The sequence below is a fragment of the Nerophis ophidion genome, linkage group LG18 (assembly GCF_033978795.1).
Source record: "Nerophis ophidion isolate RoL-2023_Sa linkage group LG18, RoL_Noph_v1.0, whole genome shotgun sequence".
NCBI classification, from domain to species: domain Eukaryota; kingdom Metazoa; phylum Chordata; class Actinopteri; order Syngnathiformes; family Syngnathidae; genus Nerophis; species Nerophis ophidion.
The window spans coordinates 22,950,862-22,975,413 of NC_084628.1; the positions used below are offsets into that span (position 1 = coordinate 22,950,862).

The following is a 24,552-nucleotide window of genomic DNA, read 5'->3' on the forward strand; positions in this document are numbered from 1 at the left end:
AACACTGCCTTATGCCATAGTTTTCCAGAGTATCTACCAAAATCTGGTGGTCAATGGTATCGAAAGCCTTTTGCAGGACAACAAAAATTCCTATAACAAATGTATTCTTCTCAATACCATTTGTAATGTTCTCCATTAAATCAATTAAAGCTAATGAAGTTGACCTATTTTGTTGGAACCCATATTGACACTCAGATAATCATTTGTGCTTTTCAACAAAGCCACGAAGTCTATTATCAAATATTTTTTCCAATATTTTAGATAACGGTGGCAGAAGGGAGACGGGCCGGTAATTTGTGAAGTGGTGTTTGTCTCCAGATTTGAATATGGGGATGAGTCATAAGTCACTTTGGTGTGCTATGATAACATGCTAAAGCTAGCAAACTAACTTTCAAATGTTTTTTCGTATCAGTCAAACAAACATTAACGTCAGCGTCCATTTCAACTCATGAAAGAATTTAAACTTTGCGGTTTGAAACTTTATTTTAGCTAAAGTATTTATTCAAAGCTGTGCTCAGGATGACACACAATTGTGGTGCAATGCTGCCCCCTATTGGAGTGGAGGAGTAACATCAGCAACACTTGACCGTTAAATAGAAAATATATTAGCACATCAAGTGAGACTAGCATTGATCAGTTTCATAATCAGTATTACGGGGATCCACAAGAAAAACTTGTTAAATATTCTATTGCTGGAGAAAAAAAAAAAAGTGAAACTCTCCTGCGGATCCTTCAGCAGCATGCAAATATATTTTAATGTTGAGAAATATTAAAAAAAGAGTTTGGTTGAGGTTACAAAGTTCATGATGGGCGAAGTTTTTTTATGAAGATGTTTGGAGTTGGACTGACAGTGCTCATTGTGGGCGGAGTTTAAGGTATGAGAAGTCTTATTGGTGGAGTTTCGCCTGTGTGTTTGTATTCTACATTGTGGCGCCGTAAGAAAACCAAAACACACTGAGCAGGCTGTGCTGTTCTGTGGCTCCGCCCCCATGTTGTTTGACTCCGCCTTTGTGGCCGTCACAGACCTGCGTCAGTCTGTGTGCTTGTGGTCCGACCTCACTGGAGCCACCAGGATGTGGTTCTAAGAAGCCAGGTTCGAGTGAGAGGACCACCTGCTGTACCGCAAGCAGAAGCACGACCCTTGCGACTCCGATCGCCTCCCTCGCCACCTCACGGCGCCGGAGGCTACATGCTGAAGTCTGGCCGCATCCTCGCAAGGCACCTTGCTGACAGACGCTCCAGCAGGCTGAAGCTCTTTGCTGTTGTTACCGATGACGATGGTTTTTGGTCACGTCCAGCGGATCAATCACCTCTGCTCTCACTGGACATAAGCCCTGCCTCCTCCGAGCCCACCCTCCTGACGGGCAATTCCACCCTCAGCTTCTTCCAGAAGCGAGACGTCAGCTCCTTCGACTTCTCGCCCTGCCAGCGCACCAGCGCCAGGATCACGCGAGCCCTCCTTAGCTCCCGCACCCAGTCCTGCCGCCGCACCGGCTTGTACTGCACCAGGATGACCCGCAGGTGGCCGCCCAGCAGGCCATCGATGCCAGCCTTCAGCTCCAGCAGGGCCTGCGAGCCCTGGGAGGCGTAGCCGGGGCCGACCACTACCAGGAGGCGCCGACTCCGAGCTATGAAACTTAGAGTCTCATCTGTGATGGCTGTGGGGACATGAGGGGTTAATGATGGATGTGTGTGTATGTGTCTTCTTGTATTTCTACCGGAAAAGTAGCTTCCATATGAGGTGTGAACAAGTGATGACATAAGTCATGGTCCCAATAACATTGCATCTAATAGAGAATGTCTCATTTGCACCCCTGGTGGTGAATTCTATCAAAATGAGAGTGGTCCCAAAAAAGAGGGATTTTTCAAATTGACTGTGTCTGTTTTAAAAGTGCTCCCCCTCTGGCCAACATATGTAATAACAAGTGTGTGTAAGAAATTTAAATGTGACCCTTTAGCCAAAATTTATATGAAAAAATAAATAAATAGGTATATAGACATACTGTAATAATGAAGTAAAAAATTAAGATAAACAACTGAAAGTAGTTATTCTCACAATTTTAACTTTTTCCTCATAAAATTGGGAATTATTTTTCATATTCTTTCTGTTTCTGTAATGCAATATTTTTCATAAAATTATATCTTTTTTATGTAAAAGTATTACATTTTAATGCAAATCAGTTACATTTGTCATGTAAAATTCTGACTTATCACAATATTGCCAATTTTTTTGTTCTTGTATAATAGTGACATTTTTTGAATAAAATTATGACTTTTGTCATAATTTTGCCAAGTAAAATTAAGATTATTATAATATTGCCAACATTTTAAATTTTTCTTATAAAATTGTGACTTTTGTTGAACAAAATTACATCCTCAAAATTGCCAACATTTCAAGCTTTTCTTGTAAAATTGCGGCTGATTTTGAGTAAAATTCCAACTTTTATTATAATATTGCACGAATGTTCAGTTTTTCTTGTAAAATGTTGACTTGTGTTGAGTAAAATGACGACTTTTATTATACTACTGCCAAAATTCAAAGTTTTTTTTGTGAAATTCCAACTATTTTTTTCCCAACAATATTGTATATTGTCATATTTGCATAGTATGTACATATTATTAATGTTGTAAACACACATCTTTATATATCTAGAAAGAATGGTCCTTTGGAGGTAGGCATTTTTCAGAGGTCACAAGTAGGTAACAAATACAAAAATGTGAGTGAGTGAGTGAGTGCACTCACTCCCGCCTGGTAGACTGTCCCGGTCAAAGATACACACGGTGTATCTAAGCTCGTTCTCCAGTACTCTGCGGAGCGTCCGCAGAACAAACTGCTCCTCCTCGCTGTTTCTGGCATACGAGATGTAAACATCGAACTCCTTGTCATCTACACACACACACACACAGAAATGATGTCTATTTTTTCAAAAATAATCCCCCCCCCCCACACATTAAACTCCTCCAAGCATGCCTTTTAAATGGGGAACTACACTTTTCTTTCAGTCACAATCCCAATGTGAGACAAGACCACATCTTTCTCTTTTCTCTGAGTTCTAAAGAGTAAAAAACTACTAGCAAAAGGCGGCTAACAATTCAGATAATTGGAAGTCATTTATTCCGCCTGAAATTGAAGTGAATTATATTTATATAGCGCTTTTTCCTCAAGTGACTCAAAGCGCTTTACATAGTGAAACCGAATATCTGAGTTACAATTAAACCAGTGTGGGTGGCACTGGGAGCAGGTGGGTAAAGTGTCTTGCCCAAGGACACAACGGTATTGACTAGGATGGCGGAAGCGGGGATCGAACCTGCAACCCTCAAGTTGCTGACACGGCCGCTCTACCAACCGAACTAAACCGCCCCAAATATGAGTGAAATAACTGCCAAAACTCCACAGACACACAAAAATGATTTTACTCACACCCAACTTTCTTCAATTAAAAAAAACATATCACAAGTAAAAAACTATTTTCTTTAAACAAAAAAAAAACACTCAAGTATAACAACTATTTTCTTCAATTAAAAATACAATTCGCTAGTATAAAAACTATTGTCTTCAATTAAAAAAAATTTTTTGCTAGTATAATGCAGCTGAGATATAGGCTTCAGCACCCACCGCAACCCCAAAAGGGACAAGTAGTAGAAAATGGATGGATGGAAAAAACTATTTTCTTCAAATAAAAACAGTGATTTGCAAGTATAAAAAAATGTCTTCAAATAAAAAAACTATTTTCTTCAGTTAAAATTAAGATTCAGAATTTAAAAAAAATAATTCTCAAGACTAAAAACAATTTTCTTCAATTAGAAAAAATATTCGCAGTTAAAAGTTTTTTTTATTAATTTTTTGGGGAAGTTATAAAAACTATTTTCTACAATTAAAAAAAAGATTTGCAGGTAAAAAAAGTTTTTTCAATCAAATTATTTTTTTAATTATAAAAACAATTTTCTTCAAACAAAAAACGATTTGTAAGTACAAAAAATTTCAATTTAAAGAAAAAAAGATTCGCAAGTAAAAATAAGATTCGAATGTAAAACAAAAACAATTGTTTTCATTTGAAAAATGATTCCCAAGAATACATTTTTTTTTTAAATTAAAAAAACAGTTTTCTTCGATTAAAAAAAATACATGCAGGTATAAAAACAATTTTCTTCAAACTCTCACATTTGCACTCAGAACTACATGCAATTGTCCCTTAATTGGCAACAGGTGGGGCTGCTGAGTCAATTTAAGACCGGCAGAGCTACTGTTTCTTTTCAGCTGACCATGAAAGGCATAACTGAAAACAAAGGCATTAATATAGAACAGGGGTGTCCAAAGTGCCGCCCGGGGGCCATTTGTGCCCCACAGCTAATCGTTTACCGGCCCGCCACACATTCTGCGAAATTTGCAAAATTGATAGTATTGCAAAAATAAAAAAAAACATTTAAAAAAAAAAAAGTGGAATGAGGTGAAATCTAATAAGAAAAAGTGCCAATGTTGACACAAAGCTGCCATGCAGGCAGGTTTTTTTCCCCTTTTGTATTTATTTTCTTTTTTGGCCATTGCTCAAAAAAAGGGCAAAAAATCTATGTTATAATGAATTATTACTTAAAAATTGTCACTTTAAAATGTTTTATGTTGAAAAAATATTGCATATGTTGTGTGGTTGCCGTATAAAAACATCCAAGTTTTGACAAAAGAGAATAAAACAAACAAAATAATAGCTCAAACTTAAAATCGACAGATATATCGGAAGTTGATCTTGAAATTTAAGTGTTAAAAGTTTAAAAAAACTAATAAAAATGTATCACTTTGAGTGGGGAACCTTTCGGATCTCAAATATATTTAGTAGGATTTTATTTAACTTTTCACTGTGATTACTCAAAAATATTAAATAATTAAAATCAATGGTGTCCTGCATTATTGATCTTTGACGGCTTTAATTGCTAAATAAAGGAACTCTCCTAAATGAATTAATAAAGTATTATCTATCTATCTATCTAAATGCTGCATATTTCAGTTTTACTATAAAAAAAAAAGTTGTCTTAGACAGAAAAGGCATAAAACCTTATTTGTTTTACTTTATATCAACCTCAAGTTGATATAGAGATTTACTGTAAGCATTAAATAAAAAATTATAATTTGACTTATTTTTAACATTTTAGTGACTGAGACCCTCTATGCTCCCCAGGAGCCATAAGGATTAAAAAAAAAAAAAAATCCATATATTTTGTTATGGTTTGAAAATGAAAAATATCAAAAGGGCCCCCCATGCTTAAATTTTTCCGTGTGCGGCCCCCTGTGGAAAAAGTTTGGACACCCCTGGTATAGAACATTACATGATTTACTTAATTGTTTCCCTTTCTCCTGTCCACCATTTTACCCGCCACCCTGCTTCTTTATCCTTGCTACTTTTGGCAAGGCACCATGCGCAAATAGCAGTAGCTCTGACGGCCTTAAATTGACTCAACAGCACCACTTGAGTATGAATTACAGCAGAGTGCAAGTGTGTGGAACATTACTTTTAACTTGAAGAAAATTGTTTTTATATTTGCCAATGTTTTTTTTTAATTGAAGAAAATAGTTGTTTCTTTCTACTTGCGAATCGTTGGGCGTGTTTTTTTGATAAAATAAAAATAAATATTTGAATATCTTCTTGACACGTAATTTTTAAAAAAGTTACCAATTTGTACACTGTAAAAATTTAAATCATTTTTATGGTTAACACATAGTTCAATCGCTAAAGTTTTTGCGTAAAAGTGGTACAATTTTTCCATTTCCTTTGTTTAAAATGTTTTATTTTATTTATTTATTTTTGCAATTTACAATACACTGCAAAAACAACAACCATAGATGTTTCCATTTATTGTAATATCCTGTAAAAACCATCGTAAATGTTATGGTAAAGTCCCTTGCATTTTTTTAACGTAAAAAAAAAAAAAGTGTGTGTGTGTATATATATACAGTATATCAAATATATATAAATATATATATATCAAATATATATATCAAATATATTGGCGATTGTGCAATAATATTATGAGGCTAATCCGTAACATTTATATTCATATATTAACGGTTACAAACGGCCCTCTGAGGGCAGCCGTAAATGTGATGTGGCCCTCATGAAAAGTAGTTTTAAACCCTTGTTGTATGAGCTAATGCATGACATTGTAAGTCAATGTTTTGTTATGTGCTTATTTTGTATTTCTTGTTTAGCACTACTGCTACATGATGCCCAGTATTTCACTAGAGCTGGATCTGCTTGTGACTCAGCTTCTAAAACTTGTAGCTTATCCTCCATATATCAGGCTCAAAAATATAAGCTTTTGGGTCAGTATTGGTCCCCCAAAAAATCTTTGGCTCTCATGAAGTCTGCCATGATTAGTGTTGTTGTTGACAGAAGAAGCGTTCGTTGCTATGCACTCTGTGAAATCAATGCACTCAGGAGAGAAGTTTTGGTCATGCTTAACATGACCAAAATTTGTAAATATTAGACGTTATGTATGTGCCAGTTACTACCGGTACATTACATACATTGTTACAGCATGTATAGAAATCATTGATGGAGTTTTTTTTAGAGCGCTTTATAAACAAATGAGATATTATCCTGTTAGGCGCCTCTTGCTGGCAGTTTTTATTTACAAATGCAGAAAAAAGGGAAAGACGTGTGTTCTTGTCTCACGTAAGGATTGTGAATGTTCCCCTTTTAATAAGTCTAAGATGAAGAATTTAGGGACAACTTAGGACTAGAGTCTAACCTCTCGTTGATGAATAGGCGTGTGCCTATACTTGTATCCTTTGCGTGCTACAGCTGGACATTGTGACATTGATCGGGCGACGCTCACCTGTATAGCGCTCGTCAGTGCCAAACCAGGAGCGGTAAAGTAGTAGCAGCTCCAGCCAGAAGACATGATAGACCACAAAGAGGACGAGCATGACGACCAGCGTCACGGCGAGACCACAACCCAACTCCACCGAGGGCAAAGACACTGATCCAACATATTAAAAATCCTTGTCATTACAGGCTTACTGTGATAGGAAGTGTGTGTCCTGTCTCACCCTCCTCTTGCAGATGAGCTCTGCGGGTGTTGAAGCCTTTCTCGTTCTTTACGGAGCAGTTGAACATCTTCGCCAGGTCTTCAGAGCGGAAGTTCTGGATCAGCAACACACTCTCCTCTATGCGGTCCCCGTAGTCGTAGCTCACCTGCCTGCGAGCAAACACAAAACCTGGACATTCCAGCAGATAATAACGCACAAGGACTCCGTTATAGCGCCAAAGCAGTGCCAAAATTCGCGTGCGTAGTTCCTCACTTTTGGCACTTTTTTTGGCCCTCTTTTCTGATTGGTTACTTTAAACACTTTATCTCCTGATCAGAACCAATCCATAAAAAAATGTTTCCTTCAAACTATTTCTTCTGAAGGACATCAGGTCATAAAGTTTTATAACTTAGTTACGATTAATAGGTAAACTAAATAAAATGGACTTTCCAACTTTGTGAGCAAATTTAATTTCAACTAACATTAAACATCTTGAAGTGCAGTTTTTTCCTCCGTTGGAAAAACTGGGTCAAGTGGTTTGTTTTGTTGTCTTTTTTGTAGCCAGTGCCATTGCGGCAAATTGCTCGTTGGTCTGTGTCGATGGACTAGTGTTGCTCGTTCAGTTTGAAGATGAAATATTCCCACTCAGGAACATTTGGCATCATAATCATGACTTTTGTTACTTAGCAGTGCTTTTCGCAAGCAAGGCGATGTCTGCGTATTCTGTTTGTGGAAGCTATGGCGGTCCCGCCTGCTCGTACTGACACAAAGATTGTGGATGACTGATAAGAGGCCTCTCTCTGTTCATTTAATTCTTCTGTTATCCAGCCGATACGGGCATCTACAAGGAAAAAAATAAAATAAAATAAAATAAAAATCCTGCATTTACAGAGTGAGACCTCTTTTATCCATTTAGAAAGCCAGATAGGAAGAAAAGAAACAGATGGACATAGCAATTTTATTTCATTGTTAAATTAATAGACGTTTTGACCATCGTCCAGGCCTACATTTGTACAAAAATAATGTATGCCTCTGGACAAAATATTTAATACTTTTTTAATGTCATTTAAGGTTTTAAATTTTGCAAAATGCATTTAATTACTTTTAATGCTTTTTAATGACCCCAGAAACCCTGGAAGGAACACACTGTTTGACGGTAACGGTTTCCCTCAAATCTGCTCGGACGAGGAGACTGTTGCCATTTAAATGGACCAATCAGGAAGGAGGGAAGTTACTGGGCGGAGTATTTAATGCCCGCTCCAACGTGCCAAAAAGGAGGAAAACTCAGAACGTCTGCGCAGATTCTGGCCCAGTTTGGAATGCCGCTCTAAAAGGTCCAAATGGCACGGAAGACTTTCCCATTACAGAGTAAAGACTAGTCTTACTTAATGGTTCTGGAGAATCTCGTGTCGGCCAGATCCTCCAGCGTCTTTCCATTGACGGTCCACCAGATGTTCCAAGCCGAGTCCAGATAGGGAAATTTTCCTCTGCAGACCAGACGCACGTCCGAGTCTGAGGGGAGGTAAGAAGAACAAATACGAGGAGTGTCAGAAAAGTCCCAGGACTGGCGCAATTCCAACAGTACATCTCAAAGCGGTTTACTCACTTGGTTTGACAGTGAAGACCTGGTCTTGTGTCGGCTGAAGGACGCTGGGCTCTTTAGGCAGCAAAGGTGAATCTAAAAGTGCACAAATGACCTCAGCCTCTTGCGAGCGTGTGCGATGTCACAGGCGGTCTTACAGACGGCGGTCACGTTGACGCTCCTGGTGAAGACCAAGGCTCGGCCCGCCCTCTGATAGTGCACTCGACAGTAATAAAGGCCTTGGTACTGGTCAACCATGAAGTGGATCTGAAGACTGACATTTTTCTGTTCACGATCACTCGTCCACCGCTCAGGCTGTTGGCATTCCTGACACACACACACACAACTACTTTGGTGGAGATGGTCAACAAAGAGCCAATGCAAACAAAACAGTTATCTCACATGGTACCAGGTGACAGTTGGTGGACTGTCGGACATGTTCTCAGCATCCTTCCAGTCAGGGCAGTCCATTGTCTTGCCCCACTGCAAAGGAATGACCATCTGACTGGCTGGCGTGGCAACCGGCAGATCACATTCGGAGCCCACGGACGCTTCTTCGTGCCGCAATACCGCCAGACGCACGGCCATCTTGCTGCAGTGCGACTTGTTGCTGCGGCAGGCGAGACAACAAAGTGGACGTCAAAACAAAGCATTCTGGGGTGTTTGGAAGGAGACACAACGTCAGGCGTGGTTCTGACCGGAGCATGCAGGTGTACTGGCCCGTGTCGTTGGCGACGGCCGGCTGCAGCCACAACCTGTCCCTCTCTTTGCTGAGCTGCGCGCTGCAACACACCACAACAACACATGTGGAAACCTAAACCCAGGACATTTGCCGCCTGCAAATAAATGTTTTTAACTTTTGGCTTAAATTTTCTAAAAAAATCTTATTAAAAAAAACAAAAATGTGTAGTAAAAGAGCAAACCGTTGAAATGTAACAAAAACAAGCTGCAATGTTGACTATTACAACAAAGCTGCAATGAACGCTGTTTTTCTTTGTCGCAGCAATTTCTCAAAAACAATGAATCAAAACCAATGTTATGTTATTGACCTTTTTAAGGCTCAAATAACTTCACATCAAAAATTCCACTTTGAAATATTTTTTGGGGGAAATTATTGCATATTTTGTGTTTTTGCCACATAAACAATGATTTCTCGAACCAAAAGTGCATCAAACATGAAAAAATAAATACTTATAATTGATGGCTATGATGGAAGTTGATCTAGAGACTTAAAGCAGAACTACACTTTTTTTGGGGGAATTTTGTCTACTGTTCACAATCATGACCGACAAGTCATATGTTTTTAGGATTTTAAGAATGATAAAAAATGCTTGCAAAATGTTGCTAATGGGTGGCCTTCAAAGCCCACTAAATTACCTTCAAAACACTCCATCTCCATTTTAAATACACACTGCAAGTTTATTTATATGATGTAGTAACAGACATGTTCATAACTATCCATCCATCCATCCATTTTCTACAGCTTATTCCCTTTTGGGGTCGCGGGGGGCGCTGGCGCCTATCTCAGCTACAATCGGGCGGAAGGCGGGGTACACCCTGGACAAGTCGCCAGCTCATCGCAGGGCCAACACAGATAGACAGACAACATTCACACTCACGTTCATAACTAGAGGTGGGGAAAATAATCTATTTATAGATGCTTTGCAATTCGGACATAACAAATTTAAAATTGATTAGTAGAAGTTAAATCGATGTATTTATTGTAAATAAAGTAATGCAGACAGTTGTAAAATTTGTCTGACTGCAGCGAGCTACTTCGCCAAGAGATCCAACCAGCTCCTTTATTTTAGGGCACTTATGTTCCAGTTTTGCACATATTTCCATAAATGTATTAAATGTGACGTGAATTAATTTAACTATTTCTTATTACAAATGCACTCTTTTTAAAAGTTGCAACTCACGAATGCTTATTTAGTGAAACGAAAATAAATGTAAAACTGCATTAATATACAATACATACATTAAAGATGTATCAATAATCTATTTTTAATCAAATCTAGCTCCTGAATCGTACTCGAATTGTGAGGTGCCCAAGGAGTCCACCTCTATTTATAACAATATGTAATATGTACTATAATTACCGTATTTTGGTCTTTTTTGTTCTGATTTCCTTAGCGCATTTATTGTCATTTCCATAGCAGCTCACTTCCGACTTCTGGCAACAAACCATGTTCTAACCTTGGCAGACTTGGTAAGAAACATTGAAGACGACTATTTTTGAACAAATCAGGATTCACAACCTTATCTTTTTGAAGCTGAATATACGGAGGATGAACTATTGCTTATAGAAAGAAGAATGAAACGTTGGAGCAGACAGAAGCTGAAAGAGTGAGGTCTGTGTGACATAGACACTGTACATGTGGAACTTGGAGTTTAGCTATTTTAACATAAATGACATGCTCACCCAAAACAAACCGGAAAAAATGTCCCCGGTCAGCTTGACCAGACGAACAACTGTCCGTCGAGTGAGTCCCTGTAATATTGATCAAGATACACGCATGTCATGCTGTTGAGCTGGCTGTGTACAAACAACATGAAATGTGAGTGAATATCTTACAGATACTGTAATATGATTGTTCATGTTTGTCAGTCAGTACAGATTGGTGACCTATTGCAGTGTTGTGCATTGCACACCTAAACGCGATTCGGGTGCTGACGTCGTAGCTGCTTTATGGCTAATATCGAAGCATGCGGATGTGTTATTACGATAACGAAACAGTTCTTCACTGTTCGGTCTTATAATACCAATGTCACTACAGCTTGGTTATTATACAGGTTACGGAACATAAATTAAGTATTGTTGGCAGTTATTGAATGCATTTAAAAAAAAATTTAGAGATAGAAGGGATTGCTCCTATTAACTGCATTGCTTGCCACCTAGAACAAGCCGTTTTTTACACGTCATACTGCAAAAAAAAACAACCCTTTGTCTTTTTCGGGGCGGTATAGCTCGGTTGGTAGAGCGGCCGTGCCAGCAACTTGAGGGTTGCAGGTTCGATCCCCGCTTTTGCTATCCTAGTCACTGCCGTTGTGTCCTTGGGCAAGACACTTTACCCACCTGCTCTTAGTGCCACCCACACTGGTTTAAATGTAAAAATTAGATATTGGGTTTCACTATGGAAAGCGCTTTGAGTCACAAGAGAAAAAGCCCTATATAAATATAATTCACTTCACTAATTCACTTCTTGTCACTCATAAGTATTGTGAACGATGGCAAAATTCCCCCCAAAAGTGCAGTTCACCTTAAAGAATTGAAAAAAAAGTATGACCATTTCTTTAACACTTTTGAGTGGGGCTCTTTTAGAACCCCAAGAATTTTGTGTTATGAATTTTTGATCAATTTAATCACATCAAATATTCCAATTTGACATTTTTTTGAGGGAAAACATTGCATATTTTTATCATTAAAAAGTGCATAAAACTTAAAAAAAATAAATTTATATTGACAGACAGACCTGAATTTGATCGAGATATTTAAGCAAAAAGAATATATGACTTAATTTTTAACATTTTTACAACGGACACCCTTTCGGGTCGCCGGGACCAAACTTAAGGGGAACACTATAGGTTAAAAAAATCAATCTATTGTACTGGTTTCGAAAATGGCCCTCGCATGCTTTGATTTTTCAGTGTGCGGCCCTTGGTGGAAACAAACAGCTTCAAAACCTAAACCAAACTTTGAGGTCCCGTTGTGGTTCTCAGCCACAAGCTACGGGTCAATGGTTACCTGTAGGTGATCGGCTGCTCCAGGTCGTGTCCGTCGGGAAGGCGGTACCACACCAGATTATGTCCTGCTTTCTGGGAGGAAGAGTAGTTGTAGAGAGAGGGGTGGAGGAAGAGTGGACAGGACAGCCAGCCCGCCTCGCCCTCCAGGACGGAGACCCTCCCCAGGGTGGACTCCCCCCAGTCGTAGCAGGTTGCCTCTGAAGGGCAGCAACACAAGGAAAGCTGCGATTAATGGCGGCACGGTGTACTTTGTGTGCGTGTGCTGTGAATGTTGTGTGTCTGTAATTGACCTGTCAACTTTTCCCATGTGGCGTATTTGACTTCCCATTAGAGCCCTCCCTAGCACTCAATCCATAACGCACCCAACCCTGTTAAATGAAGCTAAATGAAGCTTTAACTGGTGCATTAACATTTTAAAAATATATTAAGGTAAAATAAAACCATATTTTACACAATGACAACCTAGTAACAACATTTAAAAACAAACAAACAATCATAGCTCACGTAGACCTACAAAAAACGTTTAAAAGCGCGTAATCTGCACGCAATGCCACTAGTTGGCGATATCACTCTGTGGCTCGTGTGGCTTAAACGTCTAGTAAGTTAAGTTAAAGTACCAATGATTTGTACACTTTGATGGAGAAACAGTACGGCGTTCGTCACCCTACCTGATGGGTCACTGGACTCACGGATGGCTGGCGTTGCCATGGCAGCCACGACAGAGAGGCGGAGGAAGAGGAGAGTGAAGATGAAGGCTGCCCTAAAATGAGACAGTGTTTTATTGTACAGTCTCCACTCACGACTGGCCACAGAAGAGGATCAAATAACAACCTGCCAAGGCGCAGTCCACTTGTGTGTATGAATGTGTGTGTGTGTGTGTACGCGTGCACTGTACACGTGCACCAACTGCTGAGGTCGGTGTTAAATCAGAGGTCGTTATGGAGACGAGATGGATGGATGGGACAACGAGCCTCATCCTCAATTCTCCATCTAATGACATCATCGCCATGTTGGTCACGTGACTTTTTCCTTGATGTACTATCCAAACTATGGCGTACGGGGTCATGGCCCCTGACTTGCATTTATAGTACATTTAAAATCAGCAAACCAAGTTGGAAAAAAGAAAGCAAAAAAGGCACAATGTTAAGAAAATGGACCGAAAAGTTGATACTGTACTAAAAAATAATAATTCGCTTTGTCTTTAAACTTTTATGTACGGTACATTGCAAAATTTAAGGGCTGGGGAGCTTTGTTGGGCCGTGAGTGAAAAACAAAAGTTGTTTCTCAGCTGTGGTCAGTATTCGCTGCAGATGTAATACACTTCCCAGCACTTGTGGCAGTAATTCTAATATCAAACAAACAGAAGAAGCCTGGAACTAAAGTCATAGACGTTTCTGAAACGCAAAAATGACAAACATTTTAAAAATATGAAAAGTGGTCCTCCACATTCTGAAAAATGTTATATGTCCTGTTGTCTCACACGCAATATTTTTGGGGGCTTTACTAGGTAAATTAGAGTAAGAATATAACATTACAAGTGAATGTTTCATGACGCTCTCTGTCAAACACACACATTTATTAACTGGTTAGATAATTTGATAGAATAATGGTGAGAGGATAGGTACCTTTCACGTTTGAACCGATACCGTGCCAATACCCAGGACCAGAGAATCATTACCGGTACTCACCAGTACTAATTTTCGGTACTTTTGTGTGTGTTAATAAAGGTAAATTGTTTATTTTTTAACATAACATTTGAAAAAGAGCTGGTTATGACAACTGTGCTGTCCAGTTCATATATTTCGTTTTAATATACCATTAGAGTGTCCTTTGCATTGCAGTTGCACTTTCAAGACATTAGATGGCAGTACTGTACTGCAGGCTAACTGTGGTATGTTGTCATACTGGGAAGTATCAGTCCAGGAAGCTGAATGTGTTATGTTGCGCCCTACAAAGTGTTTATACTCTAATGTACTTGTTATACACCAACTATTTTATTGTACCTACATAGCACTTAGCTGAAGACTCATGTATTATTTTCTCACGCTCCTGTAGATACCCGGTAGTACCGACTGAATTCGGTTGGTGCCTATACAAGTACTGAATTTGGTAGCAATCCCTATTCCTCCCTATACACGGATCACGCTCTGTGCACCTTGATCTGTTATTCCCCCAATATCCTCACTGTCACCCATGGTGCGCAGTGTTAGTGATGGCTTGTAAGCACTTAGCAGTGTTCGAGTCCTGGCTGGAGATAAATCCAGCGGCGGCTCTGGGTCAGGATGACGGAAGAGTTGGTTTTTGCTGATCACATCCACTTGAAACTCAATTAAGCAGTGGATCGATGAGCATGAGGGGATGAATTGATGAATTGTACACACGAGACAATGGACCACATACTGTATATTACTACTTTTCAGAGAATTGTACCTTTTACCCATAATGAAGGCATCACTGGTAATTGAGCCCATCTGTTTTGGGGAGCGAGCGCGGGATCGTGGGGGGGTCAGCTGGAGGTTTAGGGGCGGGGAGTAGGTCGACGTCATATTGTCACCATTTTATTAGTTTTGAAGAAATCTGCCATATTTGTTGTTTTACATTATGAAAATGTATGATTTATAGCAATGGTACCCAGATGGTACCGGGCTGCGGCTCGATTGGTATCGGGCCGCAGAAGAATTTCTTATTAATTAATTTTTTACTTTGTATTAAATCAACATAAAAAATACAAGATACACTTACAGTTAGTGCACCAACCCAAAAAACCTCCCTTTTTCATGACAAAAAAAAAAAAGAATCCCCCCCGGGCTGCGGGACAAATTATCAAGCGTAGACCGGTCCGGAGCTACAAAAAGGTTGGGAACCACTGATGTATAGGACAGAACCAAAAGTACGTCTACGTCTTGTCCATTTGCCACGATTTGAGTAGTTTTGAAGAAATACGGCATATTGTAGTTTTACATCATAATGATTTATGATTCTTACGTCAGGATCGGAAGTAGGTCTACATCATATCCGTTCACCACCATTTTATTAGTTTTTAAGATATACGCCATTTTGTAGTTTTACTTCAAAATTATTTACTATTCCTACGTCAGGATCGGAAGTAGATCTACGTGATATCCCTTTGGGGCGATTTCAGTTGTTTTTAAGAAATTGCCTATATTGTAGTTTTACGTCATAATGAATAATGATTTCTGCGCCAGGACAGGAAGTAGCTGTACATCGTGTCCGTTTGCCGCCATTTTAGTGGTTTTTATGAAATACACCATATTGTAGTTTTACGTCATAATGCTTTATGATTCCCACGTCAGAACCGGAAGTAGCTCTACCTCATATACGTTCATCGCCATTTTAGTAGTTTTTAAGAAGTCTGTCACACTGTAGTTTTACGTCATAATAATTTATGAGTCCTATGTTAGGACGTAATATTTGTTTGCCGCCATTTTAGTAGTTTTTAGGAAATCTGCCATATTGTGGCTTTACATTATAATTTATGATACATATGTCAGAACCGGAAGTAAGTCTATGTCATATCTTTTCGCCGCCATTGTAGTAGTTTTTAGGAAATCTGCCATATTGTGGTTTTACATTATAATCCTTCACGTTTCCTAAGTCAGGACCGGGAGTAGGACTACGTTATATCAGGTTGCTGCGATTTTAATTGTCTTTAAGAAATCGCCCATATTATAGTTTTACAAACCCTGTTTCCATATGAGTTGGGAAATTGTGTTAGATGTAAATATAAACGGAATACAATAATTTGCAAATCATTTTCAACCCATATTCAGTTGAGTATGCTACTTAGACAACATATTTGATGTTCAAACTGATAAACATTTTTTTTTAACAAATAATCATTAATATTGGAATTTGATGCCAGCAACACGTGACAAAGAATTAAGGAAAGGTGGAAATAAATACTAATAAAGTTGAGGAATGCTCATCAAACACTTATATGGAACATCCCACAGGTGTGCAGGCTAATTGGGAACAGTTGGGTGCCATGCTTGGGTATAAAAGCAGCTTCCATGAAATGCTAAGTAATTCACAAACAAGGATGGTGCGAGGATCACCACTTTGTAAGCAAATTGTCGAACAGTTTTAGAACAACATTTCTCAACGAGCTATTGCAAGGAATTTAGGGATTTTACCATCTACACTCCATAAAATCATCAAAAAGTTCAGAGAATCTGGAGAAATCACTGCACGTAAGTGATGATATTACAGAATTTTGATCCCTCAGGCGGTACTGCATCAAAAACCGACATCAGTGTGTAAAGGATATCACCACATGGGCTCAGGAACACTTCATAAAACCACTGTCAGTAACTACAGTTGGTCGCTACATCTGTAAGTGCAAGTTAAAACTCTACTATGCATAGCCAAACCCATTTATCATCAATATACTGAAACGACGCTGGCTTCGCTGGGCCCGAGCTCATCTAAGATGGACTGATGCAAAGTGGATTGGTGTTCTGTGGTCACAATTCAAATTATATTTGGAAACGGAGGACGTGGTGTCCTCCAGAACAAAGAGGGAAATAACCATCCGGATTGTTATAGGCGCAAAGTTCAAAAGCCAGCATCTGGGATGGTATGGGGGTGTATTAGTGCCCAATGCATGGGTAACTTACACATCTGTGAAGGAACCATTAATGCTGAAAGATCCATACAGGTTTTGGAGCAACATATGTTGTCATCCAAGCAAGGTTATCATGGACACCCCTGCTTATTTCAGCAGGACAAGTGTTACAACAGCGTGGCTTCGTAAAAAAAGAGTGCGGGTACTTTCCTGGCCCGCCTGCAGTCCAGACCTGTCTCCCATCGAAAATGTGTGGCGCATTATGACGCATAAAATACGACAGCGGAGACTCCGGACTGTTGAACGATTGAAGCTCTACATAAAACAAGAATGGGAAAGAATTCCACTTTCAAAGCTTCAACAATTATTTTCCTCATTTCCCAAACGTTTATTAAGTGTTGTTAAAAGAAAAGGTGATGTAACACAGTGGTGAACATGCCCTTTCCCAACTACTTTGGCACGTGTTGCAGCCATGAAATTCTAAGTTAATTATTATTTGCAACAAAAAAAAGTTTGAGTTTGAACATCAAATATGTTGTCTTTGTAGTGCATTCTATTGAATATGGGTTGAAAAGGATTTGCAAATCATGGTATTCCGTTTATATTTACATCTAACACAATTTCTCAACTCATGGAAACGGGGTTTGTACATCATCGTGAATTATGATTCCTGCGCCAGGACCGGAAGTAGCTCTACATCATGTCCGTTGGCCACCTTTGTGATTCTTTTTTAACATATATATGTCATAATGACAATTGATTCTTAATCCACAGTTTTTAAAAGGTATTATTTAATTTTCATTTAGTTAAATAGTACTTTTCAGTATTATTTCATTAGATGTTTTTAATGCCAATAACACAAGTCAAACTTGGCACCCTAAATTAACTTATTTAAAGGATTCAAGTTAGCTTCAGCTTCATGTATTGTAACTCTAACACATTTGAGTTAGAAAACACGGGCTCCCTCCAATTTCAAAAGCCTCATTTAGTGTACTTTACTTCCTACTACTCTTCTATTAGCGCTGGGCACTGACATCCAATAACACCTGACAGAAGACAACGGAGCAGTGCCAGACTCTATAGAGAAAATGATCAAAACAAACGTTAACTTACATTGACTCCAACTTGGGAACACAGCTCGGCTCGAAGACTAGGCTTCAAGTATTTCCTGTGGGAGAAACACACACGCATGCGCGCACACACACGCTGCTTCCAGTGGCATTAAACATGACCAAAAAGCGTAGAAAAGATTCAGCGACTCGACACAGCGTGTGTGTGTGTGTCTGTGTGTGTGAGAGAGGGAGGAAGGTTGAGTGTATTCCGGTAGTAGCTCCTCCTCCTCAATATTGCAACATTGATTTTTTTTTTGTTAGTGGGATTTCCCACAGCACGCGCGCATACACCCAATACGTGTACAACTTAACAGCACACAGGTAGTGGCCACATCATTAGGTACACAACACGAGTAGCTACTAACTAGACAAACCACTTTTAATCCGAATCCGGAAGCTAAACATCCTTAATAACATTTGTGTATATTGTTTTACTTCCACGTTGGACAAAGCTTGAAGTAACTTAAATGATGTTCCCAATGAAAGTAAGACACCCCTATTCATCATCACTAACATGGTGCAATCCAGTATGGAGGGCTGAATGAGACACAACTAAATAAATACGTTTTAAATTAATAATGTAATACAATTTGACATGTATTATTTATTGAATCAATAATGGAATAATACAATAAATAAATTAAATGAGTAAATAAATGCAATTTTATATTAGAGTTATCTTTTTACTATTTAAATTTGATCTTAATTCTGTACACTGCTGCTGGAATTTTCATTTTCCTGAGGGAACACTCCTGAAGGAATCAAATTACTATATCTATCCATCTATCTATCTATCTATCTATCTATCTATCTATCTATCTATCTATCTATCTGTGACGTGCGGTGAACTTAACACCAGGTGAGGCATACATACTTCTTTTTTTTTTTTTTTTCTTTCTTACATTCATATGTGCAAGCCTAGTCATTGTTGATTTAGGTTGCACATTAGAGTTACAGGGGGAAAAAGGTAGTTATTTGCTTTCATAAAAACGTTATCATAATGACATTATGATATGATAAATGAGTCCAAAAACTAATTGATAAAGTTATTAAATACTTTTTGGTCCCATTTGCTTTTAACAAAATAAATCAAGTATTGTGAGTGTATATTACCTTTCTGTGTTTGTATCTGAAGCAGCAATAGCTATCCTCCATGAAAACATAGTTTTTATGATCACATTCATTTTGTCTTAAAGTCCAGTTTAGAGAAGTATTTAATCTTGGGTACAGTATATAACCCTCCATATTGGCAGAAACATTCATTTAATTCAATTTAATTCCAAGAAATATAACAATATTTTTGCATCTGACAAAAAACACCCACAAACGCTGGCTTACTCTCATAAAAATGCCATGTTTGTTATAAATACAGTAAAAAAAAGAAAAGAAAAAAATGCTGGCTTCCGCTGGAGAGACCTGTGTCTGCTAGCTTGAGCCCCCCCACTTCTCCCAGTGTGGCGAGTCAGAGTACTGCTGAGGCATTGAACTGCAAGTGAAAATATATCGCCTCCTACCTCGAGGCGGAGGTACTTGGTGCCTCAAGACCTGCCTTTTCCACATGGCAACAAGCATGCGCTCTCTCGCACGCGCACGCCCAATACACACCGTGTGTTGCCGTGGAGGCACCGCCTGTGTCTGCCTCACTTCTCATCTGCATTGTTTTGATCAGGAAACATGGAATTTCCGCGATTTTGACCATGAAAATTATCATAATATACAGGAATTACACCAAAATAACATAGAAAGCATAAACCAAAATTGTATTACTTAGTTTTGGAACATCTCATGGTTAAGCCACCTGGTGGCAGGTGAGGCACTGCTTCACTTGCCTCCCCTGACAGCACGTCACTGCTACCTACCTACCTACCTACTCCCTATCTATCCCCCTATCTATGTACCTATCTATCTATAATTCCAATTATGATTGATTAGTGACACGTTTAAGTAAGATTTATTTATATGCTTAATGTTGTCCCATTCAATATTCCATAGTCTTGACCACCCCATTTTATAAATCTATTTGGTTTCTCCCGCTCCCTGTTTAAATCTCCACTTCGACTCACTGGATTGTTTGACGCAAAGGTACTTGCAAAGTTCATTCAAAACTGTAATTTGAGCTGAACTGTCTTGACTTTTAATCATTTTAAAATATATATCGGCTCGTGTAATGCAGTACGAAGTGTTAGCATAGCTGGCCTTTCGCCACATTAGCCATTGTCGCCATGCTGGCACAGCACAATTCAGTATGGCACTAAAATGCAAATACGTGTCTCGGTTGTCAAGAATAAGGAGTGTGCGGCAGGTTTTTAAAAAAGTACAAGAGTAGTAGTAAGTGAGTAAATGGTAGTACGAGCAAATTAAAGTAAAATTTTGTGCGTCCCAAGGTCACCAGTCTTGGCGTCACTATAGACAGTGATGTTAAACTTGACAAACAAGTCAATGGCGTTTTAAAATCTTGTTTTTATCATCTTCGTCTTTTAGCAAAGGTAAAACCGTTTTTATCTTTTAACTTTTTTGAACAAGTCGTGCATGCTTTTATTTCAAGTCGCCTGGACTACTGCAATTCACTTTATGCTGGCAGTAACCAAAAAGCTCTCTCCCGGTTGCAGTTATTCCATAACGCGGCAGCACGACTTTTAACAGGGGCCAGGAAACCCCAATACTTGTGAGTTTGCACTGGCTCCCTGTTCATTTTAGAATTGATTTTAAAATGTTGCTTTTTGTTTTTAAAGCTGTACATGGACTGGCACCTCATTATATCTCGGACCTCATCCAAATTTACAATCCTGCGTGTGCTCTGAGGTCCGAGAGCCAGCTCCAGCTCGTGGTGCCCAAGACAAGACTTAAAACCAGGGGAGACAGGGCCTTCTCTGTGGTCGGCCCTCAGCTCTGGAACACTCTACCCCTCCATATTCGAACTGCACCCACAGTGGAGTGTTTTAAATCTCGTCTTAAGACCCATTTTTATTCTCTGGCTTTTAACAATATGTGAGTTGTGTGGTCCTCTGTTGCCCACTGTGTTTTAAAATTTTGATTTCTATTTACTGTTTTAATTGGTTTCACCCTTAAAATCGTTTTTAATCATATTTATTTTATATTGTTTTTATATTGGTTTTATATGTATTTATTTTTATTTTTTGTTTTTATTCAGTCATTGGTGGAGCTCAGGATAGTATTTGAATGTTGTTTTTAATATTTTGCAGTACTTTTTAAACATTTTGTTGTTTAAATGTGCTATATAAATAAGTTGGATTGGACTGGATAGGAATGTACAGTACTGCTGCAAGAAAAAGTCGGCGTTATGCCTCCTCCCAGTGGCGCTAGGCTGTCATTACAAGGCAAAGCCAAGGCCCTTGGCAGCAGGTGCACGCTCGCACGCACGTATTCCCTGAACCAATCACGACTGCTCATTACGTTCAATTAAATTACAACCCCTGTTTTTTACCTTTTTAATGCGATTTTGAGGGTGCGTCACGTGATGGCTGAATAACGGTCCCCTATTGGCCGATCTGATCTTGGCCTATAGCGGAGTGTCTCTTCACACTTTTGTTGTGGTCTCCCACTCTTTGCTCGCCCCAGCGAGCACGCGCACGCGCCCACGTCTACTCGCATGCTTTTCTCAAAAAAACTCACTTTTTCCTCCGAATCTTGCCATGCGCGTCCACCTGCTGTGCCTGTGGCTCGCCAGCGTTCATGCGTCCCGGGAGGACCGAGGGGGGAACCGGGAGGGTGGCCAGCGAGGTGCCGGGCTGCAGGCACGGAGTCCGGATGAGGTGAGGGGGGCCGCCAAGACCGGGTGAGATTTGACACTTTTTATCCTCACTCTTTGTCGTTTTTGTAACACTAAAACTACCACTATTAATAACCCTTGATATTGTATGTAGTTTCTAGAAAGTATGAATGAATGGCAGCTTAACTGTGTCAAGTCATAAAATAGGCCAATAGTAATACAATGGTGCCTCAGATTTTGTTTGTAACCCATTCAAAAATAAATCATATGTAAACGTAAAAGACATTTAATCCATTCCAATATGAACACAAACCCATTTTATTGAGTATAATAATATTTTGCCATGGAGAAAACGAAGTGAAATAGGTATAAACGATGAATTAAATGTAAAAACAAACATTTTATCTTTATACCGTTGGTATTGGTTTTTCTTTTTTTTAATTTAAAGTGTGAAGACACAAATTTTTAATCAGGCTTTTACCGATCTTGTTAAGCTCTTCTTAGTTTAAAAATAATAGTTTTGTTTATTATTTTATTTACTACCATTATTCCCTCAATGTTATTTTTAATTTATGAACGTAATATTTATACTTTATTTTGACATATTTTTAGAAATATGTTTAGTACAAATATTTTATTTGACATTTTTGTATTTTTTTTTCTGCATGTCCTGTGCAGCCACTCAAGCAAATCATATTGTTATGTGTATGCCCATATATGCTGTACAGAATTGTTCTCTTGTTGCCTTATTTGTTTTCCACTTTATTAAATGGATTGATTTAAGGTTTGGCACAGCCGGACCAGAACAGTAGGGGATGGAAAGAAGACAAAATAGAAGACAGAAGAGGAAATTGCTGGGGCAGGAGGGGGATAAGACAGAAAAACAACAACAAAAACAACAACAGAACAACATCAGCAAATAGGATACGTACAAATATGATACCAACAGTTATAGCAAGTAGATAGTAACAACACAGAAATGACAATAAACATTATTACACTACAGATGGAACAATAAAAATACCATTATAATGAATAATAATAATAATTACCTCCATTATCAACAATACAATAGCTTCAAATGCAACAATACATACATGTAATGAATACTTGAATTACAAAAGGCAGATAAATGGAGAGGAAGAAAGAGAAGCGGACTATATTAACCTTGAAGATTGTTATAGTCATGCTATATTCTTAGATGGCGTTAATTTGAGTCATTCTCCAGTGTGGACGCCTCAAAGTTGGTGTTTTTCCTCAATCCTCAGTGCCATGTTTTGTTTTTGTCAATAGTGCTGTGTGTGTGCGTGTGTGTCTGCGTGTGCGTGTGTGCGTGCATGTGTTTGATGATTTCGGACTCCTTTTGGCCAAGACAGATGTGCCATCGTCGTATTTTATTTCTTTCTTGCATTTGATCATTTTCCTTTACCTCCTTTATGAAAGTGCCCACTTTTATTGAATATGACTGCAAAAATAATCCAAACGTGGGGCCAAAGAAAGAAGCGTGTCCCTGCGCTTTGAGAAAGACGGCGAGAAACGCTATTGCACTTAAGCAAAAACTTGTAGAAAAGTCTGAAAGGAAGGTGCACCTGCTCTATGTACGGCATGAAATGAAAGCACAAAGCTGCTGACAAACCATCTGATAAAATGTTTTTGACCTTGAAGGAGGCCGCATGCCAATCGGCAGCCCCTCAGGTGTGTTACCATGGTGACACCTTAGGAATGTGTCAAATTTTCAGGCGGTCAGTCAGTTGATGGATGCAATGTCCACAAAGACGATTTATGCTAAACCCAGTCAACTGACTCCCTGTGTGTGTGTGTGTGTGTGTGTGTGTGTGTGTGTGTGTGTGTGTGTGTGTGTGTGTGTGTGTGTGTGTGTGTGTGTGTGTGTGTGTGTGTGTGTGTGTTAAAACATGGAGGATGAAAGATTAGTGTTGCTGATATAACAGTCTTCAGCCACCTCATTAGTGCGCAGTCTGATGAGACATTAGGTGAGGACCGTCTTGGCTCCAGCAGTAGATGTGACGTGTGTGTGTGCTATCAGGAATTAGCCTCCCCCGTTCTTGTTAGTGCAGTGACCTCATGTCAGAGAAGAATAAACATGCCTCACACCTCAGCAAAGTACCTTAAGTCCTGAAAGGTCAGTGAGGTGTTAGTGTTTTAATCTTTGTGTTGGTATGAATTTGTCAAAGAACAAAGACGTCTGTCCACGTTATTGGCCAACACACGACAACATGTAGCGCCATAATTACAAGTTTATTGAAGCCAATGCAGCCTGAAAAAAGTAATGTCGTCCACCCCTCATATTTCTTCAAAATGAGATATTTTACACGCGACAACACTGAGAAAATGACACTTAGATCCAAAGTACAGTAGTCAGATTTGCTACTCACAATAAATCATCAAACAACACACATCCAGTCATTTCCAAGCGAGTGAGTACACCCTTGAGTGAAGGTTTCAAATGTAGCAACACTTCGATACCAAGTTGATGCCGACACACAGAAAAACACTGATATCTGTGTATTGTACAACACTTTTTCCTTGACGAACTTGCATTGCGTCAGCATCAAAAACTACGCCTGCTGTCTTGAGAAAAAAAAAATTAGGCAGTGTTTCCACATATTTACAGTATACCTTCGGTTTACGTACTCCTCTGCGTGCTGTTGCTTTAATGAACTTTTAGATTGCATCGAATATGCCTTTGTGTGCGAACCATGTCGGTGTGTATGAATGCTTCATTCATACATGTTGTGTTCCGTTGTTTGGTATTTT

At 39.0% G+C, this 24,552-nt stretch overlaps 2 protein-coding genes across 8 annotated transcripts in view; one reads left to right on the forward strand and one right to left on the reverse strand.

The window, feature by feature from the left end:
- LOC133536952 (latent-transforming growth factor beta-binding protein 4-like) overlaps positions 1 to 24,552 on the forward strand; it is a 108,814-nt gene that overhangs the window by 6,210 nt on the left and 78,052 nt on the right. The window lies entirely within an intron of this gene.
- LOC133536954 (interleukin-1 receptor accessory protein-like) lies at positions 458 to 18,259 on the reverse strand. The gene is made up of 12 exons (XM_061877719.1): positions 18,049 to 18,259; positions 13,019 to 13,110; positions 12,352 to 12,547; positions 9,302 to 9,385; positions 9,006 to 9,213; positions 8,762 to 8,930; positions 8,628 to 8,699; positions 8,407 to 8,533; positions 7,043 to 7,191; positions 6,829 to 6,972; positions 2,744 to 2,887; positions 458 to 1,658 (listed from the first exon to the last, which is right to left on the reverse strand). Coding segments are annotated over exons 1-12 (1,743 nt in total). The 5' UTR covers positions 18,051 to 18,259; the 3' UTR covers positions 458 to 1,302.